The sequence below is a fragment of the Triticum aestivum genome, chromosome 2D (assembly GCF_018294505.1).
Source record: "Triticum aestivum cultivar Chinese Spring chromosome 2D, IWGSC CS RefSeq v2.1, whole genome shotgun sequence".
NCBI lineage: Eukaryota > Viridiplantae > Streptophyta > Magnoliopsida > Poales > Poaceae > Triticum > Triticum aestivum.
This window is the reverse complement of record NC_057799.1, coordinates 77,359,263-77,369,721: the sequence shown is the minus strand read 5'-3', so window position 1 is coordinate 77,369,721 and position 10,459 is coordinate 77,359,263. Positions and strand designations below refer to the sequence as shown.

Here is a 10,459-nt window from a genome sequence, read left to right as displayed (position 1 = left end):
TACGGGTATCTCCGAAAGTGTCTGTTGGGTTGGCATGGATCGAGACTGGGATTTGTCACTCCGTGTGACGGAGAGGTATCTCTGGGCCCACTCGGTAATGCATCATCATAATGAGCTCAATGTGACTAAGGCGTTAGTCACGGGATCATGCATTGCGGTACGAGTAAAGAGACTTGCCGGTAACGAGATTGAACAAGGTATTGGGATACCGACGATCGAATCTCGGGCAAGTAACATACCGAATGACAAAGGGAATTGCATACGGATTGATTGAATCCTCGACACCGTGGTTCATCCGATGAGATCATCGTGGAACATGTGGGAGCCAACATGGGTATCCAGATCCCGCTGTTGGTTATTGACCGGAGAGGCGTCTCGGTCATGTCTGCATGTCTCCCGAACCCGTAGGGTCTACACACTTAAGGTTCGGTGACGCTAGGGTTGTAGAGATATATGTATGCGGAAACCCGAAAGTTGTTTGGAGTCCCGGATGAGATCCAGGACGTCACGAGAGGTTCCAGAATGGTCCGGAGGTAAAGAATTATATATAGAAAGTCCAGTTTCGGCCACCGGGAAAGTTTCGGGGGTTACCGGTATTGTACCGGGACCACCGGAAGGGTCCCGGGGGTCCACCGGGTGGGGCCACCTATCCCGGAGGGCCCCGTGGGCTGAAAGTGGAAGGGAACCAGCCCTTAGTGGGCTGGGGCGCCCCCCTTGGGCCTCCCACCATGCGCCTAGGGTTGGGAACCCTAGGGGGGGAGTTCCCCCTTGCCTTGGGGGGCAAGGCAACCCCTTCCCCCCCTTGTGGCCGCCGGCCCCCCTTGAGATCCCATCTCTTGGGGCCGGCGCCCCCCCCAGGGGCCTATGTAAAGGGGGGAGGGAGGGCAGCACACAACAGCCTTGGGCGCCTCCCTCCTCCCCTGTTACACCTCTCCGTCTCGCAGAAGCTCGGCGTAGCCCTGCCAGAGACCCGCTACATCCACCACCACGCCGTCGTGCTGCTGGATCTCCATCAACCTCTCCTTCCCCCTTGCTGGATCAAGAAGGAGGAGACGTCGCTGCACCGTACGTGTGTTGAACGCGGAGGTGCCGTCCGTTCGGCACTCGGTCATCGGTGATTTGGATCACGGCGAGTACGACTCCGTCATCCACGTTCATTGGAATGCTTCCGCTCGCGATCTACAAGGGTATGTAGATGCACTCCTTTCCCCTCGTTGCTAGTAGACTCCATAGATGCATCTTGGTGAGCGTAGGAAAATTTTAAATTATGCTACGATTCCCAACACAGAGAAGCATTGAGAAACTACCATGTTAGGACACTTAGGAACTTTGAGTACCATAGGAATGATCCAAGTAGGATCATAGCCTGGTGCTCAAATAGAAAGCATGGTTGTGAGTTTTATATTACTGCTTCTAAGATTACCCATGAGTCAACCTTTAGCATCAAGAAGATGAATCTTGATCACACCTGTGGAGCAAGTGGAGAGAACACAAAGGTTACCATGAAGTGGGTTGCAAAGGCTGTTGAGGATACTGTAAGATCCAATCCTGGTGCAGGTGTTGAGACTATAATGAGTTATACAAAAAATAAATTTGGAGTACATGTTCCAAAAAGTTTGGCCTACAGGGCAAGGAGGAAAGCAGTTGATGTTGTGCAAGGGGATCACAAGACACAATACTACAGGTTAAGAGACTATCTGCAGTGTGTTTTGGACACAAACCCTGGTAGTAGGTGTGTTGTGACAACAAAGGAATTTGAACTCCACCCAGCACCTACCCCAAGGTTTCATTACATGTTTTACTGTCTGTTTTCTTGTAAGGAGGGGTTCCTAAATGGTTGCAGGCCTTTCATAGGTAAATCTAGTCTGTATAGTGCTTAAATAGGGATTGCATTACATGTTTACTAAGCACTAATGGCTTAAAATGCAGGTCTTGATGGATGCTTCATCAAACTAAGCACTGGGCAGCAAATCCTGGCAGCAACAGGGAGGGATGGCAACAACAACATCTTCCCTATTGCATTTGGTGTTGTTGACAAGGAGGAGACAGATAGTTGGACTTGGTTTCTTACACAGTTAAGGACAATAATTGGTAGTGGCAACAAGTTTGGGCCCTACACAATTATGTCAGACAGGCAAAAGGTACAACTACTCTTCATGATTTAACTGCTTTTCCTTGCACTATGTAATGCTTTCTCTACTTCACTAGTTATTAATACAAAATCAATGAACAGGGTCTGCTCAATGCAATAGAGGATGTATTTCCTGATTCCCCTCAAAGATTTTGTTTAAGACACATATATGCCAACTTCCAATCAGCTGGGTTTAGAGGGGATGAATTGAAAACACATCTAGACCAGGCTGCATATTCTTTCACTAAGCATGGGCATGATCTGGGCATGGAAGCATTGAAGAAAGAGAGTGAGGAGGCATGGAAGTGGTTGTCCAACATACCAGTCCATACTTGGGACAGGCATAGAATGGATACTATATGCAAGACAGACCTTGTTGTAAACAATCTTAGTGAAGTTTTCAATAGGATGATTCTGGATGTTAGGAACAAGCCCATAAGGACAATGCTTGAAGGAATGAGGACAAAACTCATGATCAAGTTTCAGAAGATTAGGGAGAAGACAGAGGCATGTAGGTGGGATATCACACCCACTTACTCTGAGATATTGGAGGAGGCCAAGAAGTGGGCAAAATATTGTGATGCATATATGGCTGGACCAGGCATTTGGCAAGTTACAAGTAGTTCAGAAAAGACCTACTGTGTAAACCTAAACAACTACACTTGTGACTGCAGGAGGTGGGATATGACAGCTGTTCAATGTAGTCATGCTATAGCAGCAATGCAGAAGGTGAAGCTACACCCTGAAGATTTTGTCCATGAGTTCTTCAAGAAGCCCCTCTACTGTGAAACCTACAAGCATATTATATACCCTGTTCCAGGCCCTGATTGTTGGCCACACACCATGGGGGATGACATATCTCCTCCAGTATTCAAAGAAAAGAAGGGTAAAAAGCAGACAGCTAGGAGGAAAGGACATTTTGAGGTGCCTGCCAAGAAGGATACATCAAGAATTGGGACAGTGACTTGTAGCAATTGCAATAAGCAAGGTCACAGATATACCACATGTGGTGTTCCACTGAAACCCAAACTGCAGATGAGAAAGAATAATCACCAGGTATGCTTATTAATAAAGAAATTTCTGTTTCATTGGCTAGGTGGTTTAATTCTAATTTGCTTTGTTAAATGTGCAGGAGAATAGGTCAGACTACTCTTCATCTACCATGGCTACTACAGGTGTGGTTGCACCACCACCACCATCAGCACCATCAGCACCAGCCATAGCTAGGAAGAGGCCTGCAACAGCCACAGCTACTCCAGGACCAACAAAGAGGAACAAGGCAGCTGCGTCTGCTACTCCAGCACCTGCCACATCAGCACCTGCCAAGAAGACCAAAGCAACCAAGAAGACAAGGGCTCCTAGCACATCTTCACCAGCCAAGAACACAAGGTCATCCATTGCCTCTCCAGCAAAGAACACCAGAGCATCAACAGCCAGCAGAGGAGGGGGGTACACAGGTTTCAATGCTCCAAGGCAAGCTGCTCACTCTGAGATGGAGATTGGGTCCAAGAGGGTTAGGAAGCCAACTGGAAAGTGGAAGGCATATTTCACTGCTAGTGGTAACTATTGAGTGCTGGAAAGTTGTCTTGTTTGCACTGTATGAGTGCTGAAACCTAAGTATTTGCTTGCTGAAACCTATGTATTTGTTAGCTGGAACTTGAGTGTTTGCTTCCTAAAACCTATGTATTTGCTTCCTGAAACCTGAGTATTTGGTTCCTGAAACCTATGTATTTGCTTGCATTATGAAACCTGAGTGTTTGTGACTTCTGGGTTGCACTTCCTGAAACTTATGAGCTTTGCAACTGATGCACAGATTGATAGAAACATTCTTTCAAAGAATCAAACATTCTTTCAAATAATCAAACATTCATAGATTCCACCATGCAAACATTCTTTCATAGAAAGAGTTGTACAGAAAGTGGAAGGGATACATAGCTCATACTCTTATTCATAATAAAAATAACTACTAACAACTCTCAATCGTAACGATCGAAGAAACGGCGCCACTTTGCTCTGGTAGAAGGGTGAGGAGCGATTACTGCCTGTGCCCTAGCCCACCTGATGATCTTCCCTGAGCTCTTGCGCCTGCCGCCAGGGACAAGAACTGTGAACTCATCTGAGTTGCACTTCTCCAAGATCTTCTCTGCCAGCCTCCTCTTGAACTCCAGCTCCCACTCTAGCTCCCAAGCTGATGGCATGGGCACCGCAGGGCGAGCCCTTTGCCTCCTCACATCCACTGCATGCACTGCCTCCTCTTCCTCATCTGTCACCTCCCCAAGCTCTGGATCCATCTAGGGTTTCAAGAGGTGGGGTGTGGCGGCTGTGTTCTGGAGGGAGGAGGGTGGGTGGAGTAGGCTATTTATGAGCAGTGGAGGGTGGGTGGAGTAGGCCTAGGTTTGTAAATATAACTGGGCCACAAAGCCCAGGTACAAAACACTAATAAACATAACTACCTTTTAAACATAAAAAAACACATAGCATAGTCCAACAGTGCTTATCACTGACTCCATAACATAGCATAAGAGGTTCAAATACAGGAGAACATTCATTACAACTTAGTTCATAACTTAGCATTAAAGGTTCTAGCAGCATAAACTACAGTTCTTAACATTGGCATAGGCATAGACTAGATTAGCTTCACATTCCCCAAAATGTACACCCCATATCTTCACATCAGATTGTTAGGCCACATACTTATAAAGGCCTTGGATGTACTTCACCATCTCCAGAACACACTTCATGAATCAAGGATGGCCTTGATTTTCTCAAGTTTCTCCTTGCTTGCATGCCCATCCTTCAGCAACTCATTTACCACATGCTCAAGCTTGGCCTTCTCTATCTTAAGCAAATCTCTCTCCTGTTCAACCTTCTTTTTTGCCTTCCTGGTATTCTTGATAATGTCAGCTTGACTCTGTAAAATGCACCTTTGTTCCTTGGCAAGTTTGAGCTTCTCCATCTGAACCTCCAACACTCTCTTCTACCTCTTTCTTCTTCTTCTCAAATTCTTCCTCCTCAACTGCCTTCTGGTAATCCATGTGGTCTACCCTACCATCCTGCCAATCAAACATCTTGGATACATCTTGGACAAGCTTTGTGTACTCAATGCACAGCCTGTCATTTTCAGTCTTAAGCTTGGCCAAATGCTTCTCATACTTCTGCTTATCAACTACCCTGCCACAATTCTGTTCATGGTACATGTCCCACAGCCTGGACAAGCAATTCTGAAGAATTAGATGCCAGGGCTTGTCAACCCACTCAGTAACACCACAGTTAACACCTTCAATCTGCATTTGGAAATTGAAATATACATCACTAAGTGCACTCAATTTCATAACAACAAATCATATCAGACTAAGAAATTGAAGGTGAGGCTTAAGTAAACTGAATATGTTGTTTAATATAACTCAAACTATAACTGGAACCCAACCTGCTTGTACAAGTACATTCACAAATATATGCTTCCTATACATAAGCATTTTTGATAGTAACCATATCCCTCAATACCTTAATACAAGGCATATTGCAGTTCGTCCTAAATAATACAGTGCAGGTTCAGAAGAGCAACTTGTCAACATAATATTGTGTGGGTTCAGAAAAGCAACTTGGCATCCTTGTAAATACATGTGTGGGTTCAGAAGAAAATGATTCCAATTAAGGTACTATACCTGCGGCACTGGACAACCATAGAAACGCCTTCCAGTTAAGGTTCCTTCAAATGCCACACACTTAATTGGCCTCATGTGGTGCATCATGCAGGTGGGTTCAGAAAGCTCCAGCTGGCCACAGAAAAGAGGCTCCACGGTGGTGTCAGGGGTCTCCTGCATGAACACAACAACAAAATCACCTTAGCTCACAGAACCAGACATAGATCACAAATTAATTCCCAAATCCAGCAAGAATCCTAACCCTAGTTTTCAAGCATACATAAACATAGCTCAAACAACAACCATAACCCTGCCTACTAAATAACAGTAACCAAAGCTTACCCTAGCTCACCAAGTTGAACAATAACCTAATCTAGCTCCTAGATGAACCCTAACACTAGCTCAGCAGATCGAAAAACTTACCCAAAGAGCCATGTCCATGCTTGTGATGTCGCACTCATCCTCTGAGCTCGTATCCCCGTCATTCCAGGAAGGCATGGCAGTGGTGGAGCTTCCACAGCGCAAGTCGCCGCCGGCGTCCAAGAGCAGAGAGGAGAGGAGAGTGAGAGCGAGAGAGAGATGAGTGTGGGCCGGGGAGCAGAGTGAGAGCAGAGTGAGAGGGAGGGAAACGACTTAATGAGCGAGCGAGCGAGCGGGTGCGGTCCGACCGCACCGGCTCGGTCCGAGTAACGGCCGTTAACGGCCTCGCCGTCACGCGCGGCGCTGACGTGGCCTGACAGGCGAGCCCAGACCGCCAGAAAACGGTTCAAAACGCTAGCAACGGGTGATTTGGGTTTTTTGAGACAGTCGACGAGAAAAGTGGTAGGTATCAGTCACAAACAAAAAAAAAGTGATGGTTTTTTGGAACCCTAGCACCAAAAGTGAAAAGTGGTAGTTTTATGCTATTTACTCTAAGTAATGCCCCGGCGTCCAACTCGAGAAAAAAAAAAAGTAAGGCCCCGGCGAAGCTTAAGCCCACATCCCTCCGCCTAAACCCTAGCCTCTTCCCCGCCCCCGCCTCCCAAACCCCTCGGCCGTCGTCGCCGGCGAAGCGCGCGGGCGAGATGGCGCTCTATCTGCTCTTCGAGTCCGCGTCGGGGTACGCGCTCTTCCACGCCTCCGGCATCCGCAAGATCGGGCAGACCGTGGACGCCGTCCGCCCCACCCTGCTGGACCTCAAGCGGTTCAGCAAGGCCGTCAAGCTCGCCAGGTTCACCCCCTTCCTCTCCGCCGTCGACGCCACCAACCAGTGCAACGCCGTCTCCGAAGGTATCGTGTCCTCCCCCGGTGGAATCCTCGTGTCAAGCCTCCCTGCTTTAATTATGGCTCCCGTGACGAGCGAATTGCGTGTGGGTGCTCTTTTGGTGGCTCAGGGATCACGACCGACGAGTTGGTAAACTTCCTGGTGCTCAACCTGCCCAAGGTCAAGGAGTGGAAGAAGGGCAAGTTCACCGTTGGCGTCGCCCAGCCCAAGGTCGGGTCCCGCATCACCGAGGCCACCGGAATCCCTTGCCAGTCGGACGACTATATCCAGGAACTGCTTGGTGCGGTGCGGCTGCACTTCGGTCAGTTGTTTGACCAACTCAAGGTAATGGATTTTGTATTTGCGTCTAGTTTCGATGTTTTACATTGTCCATACAACCCGTAGAAGATGCCTTGTAAAGCTGTAAGGTGCAGCAGGACAAAACACAGTGTGGTCTGAGTTGTGGGTTGTGGCTGGTGTATTTGATTTTAGAGGATTCTACAGCAGTGGATTTTTTTAATGCTCTGGTCTGGTGGTATTGAACTATGATTTTGCATGAAGTGGGTGCAGAGAGTTGGACAATTACTACCTTTTTGTGGTTGACACATCACTTTCACTAGTTGTTAAGTTTACATAGATCATACAGTGAATTGCCTGGAAGTTTACAAATTGGTTGCTGACATGTTAATCATTCTTCAAGGGTTTTATTCCATCTGTAGGCTAATAATAGTGTTTTCTGGTTCTTGTTTGTAAACTCTGTTCCGTTGGTTTTTCATTGCAGCCATATGACCTGGAGAACTATAGCAGGGCAAGTGCGGATAACATGGTGACTCAAACTATCCTTCTGTTGGATACACTTGATAAGGGTGTCAATTTCTTTACCATGAGAGTGAGGTTGGTCCCTCATCTTATTCTTAATTTGCTTAATTTAACTATCTGGTTCTTTGTTTTGGCTGTTGGGATGAGACTTGGATTATCTCAAAATAGATAAGCTGATGGCGACATAGAAGTCCTGATAGAGTCGACATTTGTTCATCATGTTTCCAGTTTAGCTGTCAGTATATTGGTTGTGCCACCCTTTTTTTATTACATGAGTTTAAAAAAAGCTGAAATTTGATTAATTTCATCTGTATGACCAGATTTTTTATACATCAGTGGCATCAATCATATGGTCTATATGCTACTACTCCTTTCCCGTTTATAGGTCCTGTGTGTGCTTCTAGGTTGTCAATTTTACCAATGCAATATGAATTATATATCACAAAAGTTATATCATTAGAAATACAACACTTGGAAGTTTCTAATGGTATAATTTTATAATATATAACTAGTATTTTGTTGGTCAAATTGTCGATCTAGGGGTACGCGTGGGCTTAATAAACAGGAAAAGAGGTAGTATAATTAGAAACCCTAAGCCCAAGTCTCTAGTTATACTATGTGCATTCAGTTGCATATTGTGTCGAAGTCTTGATAAATTTCCTCAATTCACGTGATCTCAAATACTTTATGTTAGTTGCATGTCCAGTCAGGTCACTGTCAGGCTGACAGTGACACAAGCTCTTACTCCCTCCGTTCCTAAATATAAGTCTTTGTAGAGATTTCACTATGGATCATATACGGATGTATATAGATGCATTTTAGAATGGAGATTCACTCATTTTGTTCCGTATGTAGTCCATAGTGGAATGTCTACAAAGACTTATATTTAGGAACGGAGGGAGTACAATATATCCTATGGTAATGAAAGTCAATTTTAACTAACAGTTATCCTACACCATGTATGCTTTCTTTTCTTTGCGGGGAACACTAAAGGCTTTAGGTGGGTGTAATGACATTTTTTTTCTTTTTAGACTTATTGACACTGTAACTAATTTTGAACATTTGTCGCTGTTGTTGTGTTAGTTGCATGGTTGTATTAAATTGTTGCTTAACCATGATGCAGGGAGTGGTATGGATGGCATTTTCCTGAGCTGGTCAAAATCGTGAATGACAACTACCTTTATGCTAAGCTTGCCAAATTTGTAGCAAACAAATCTGATTTGTCAGAGAAAGACATTCCAGCTTTAGCAGATCTGATTGGAGATGAGGACAAGGCAAAAGAAATTGTTGAAGCAGCAAAGGTATCTACGGGTAACAACAATGTTCACAATTGGTATGCTTCTCAGTAGTTTCCACGGTTGCTTAGTTTATGTAATCTTCTTTTTATTTTCAGGCCAGGACCTTTCACCAGTTGATTTGATCAATGTCCAACAGTTTGCTCAAAGGGTCATGAATCTATCTGAGTACCGTAAAAATATCTATGAGTATCTGGTGACAAAGATGAATGATATTGCACCAAATCTGACGTCATTGATTGGTGTAAGGGTTGGAGCTCAGTTAATCTCTAATGCTGGCAGTCTTTCGAATCTTGCAAAATTACCTTCCTCCACTCTTCAGATACTAGGTGCTGAGAAGGCGCTGAGAAGGTAATTGTGACCGAATGGTCTGCTTATGTATATTCCCACTTCCTATTTTTTCAAGCCGTGCTCTCTTATTTGTAATTGTCCTTATACTCAAACACTAACTGTTTTGTCAAGTATTCAGACTTTGTCCTCTATCCTTCTGAAATGTTGTGATTGATTTCCTAATTTTACTGCAGAGCTCTCAAAACAGGTGGAAACACACCGAAGTATGGCCACATATTCCACTCATCTTTCATTGGCCGTGCATCGACGAAGAACAAGGGAAGAATGGCTAGATACCTAGCAAGTAAATGCTCAATGGCTTCACGCATTGACTGTTATTCAGGTTAGTTGAAGGACTTTGTTTGCAAAGGTTAAACATCCTGACTGCCCTTTCTGTTTGTTTTCCTCACTGGGTTATGAATTTCAGATATGAGTAGCTCCATTTTCGGTGAGAAGATGCGGGAACAAGTCGAGGAGAGATTAGACTTTTGTGAAAAGGATGTTGCATCACGCAAGAACCTTGATGTAATGAACCCTGCAATTGAGGGTATGACGAACAGAGTCTCAGAGGAGGGTAAGGGCACTTCTCTTTATACATCGGTTTCTCAATCACTTAACTTACTAGTCTTTCTGTACATGTGTAAATTTACACGTTGCCCTGAACAATTCTTTTGCAGATGATGCTCAGAAGGAGAATGGTTGGAAAAAGGAGTCTAATTCCAAGGCTGATGATGACGCTATGCATCTTGATAAGCCTGCTATGCACTCGACGTTGTGCACCCGATTGGCCATCGTCGAACTGTAGTCCTACATGCTACTAGTAGAATGCCACGCACGGGTTTTTGAAATATTTTGCTGGAGTTGTATATAAACAATGCGTGTTAAATTTCACATGTATAGAAAGACAGCATGGGCACAATCGGGTAATAATGGAAGTCCAACTAATTTTAGGAAGGATGTCTTTAGCTTCATTCACACGATACTTGAGGAAGTATTA

General features: G+C 45.0%; 1 protein-coding gene across 1 annotated transcript; it reads left to right on the top strand.

Annotated features, from left to right (window-relative positions):
• Positions 1–6,704: 6,704 nt before the first annotated feature.
• Positions 6,705–10,459, top strand: LOC123051704 (nucleolar protein 56). The gene is made up of 8 exons (XM_044474669.1): positions 6,705–7,044; positions 7,149–7,363; positions 7,800–7,912; positions 8,961–9,148; positions 9,231–9,483; positions 9,657–9,805; positions 9,890–10,036; positions 10,140–10,459. The coding sequence occupies exons 1-8, from the start codon at positions 6,840–6,842 to the stop codon at positions 10,265–10,267; spliced, it is 1,398 nt and encodes a 465-aa protein (XP_044330604.1). The 5' UTR covers positions 6,705–6,839; the 3' UTR covers positions 10,268–10,459.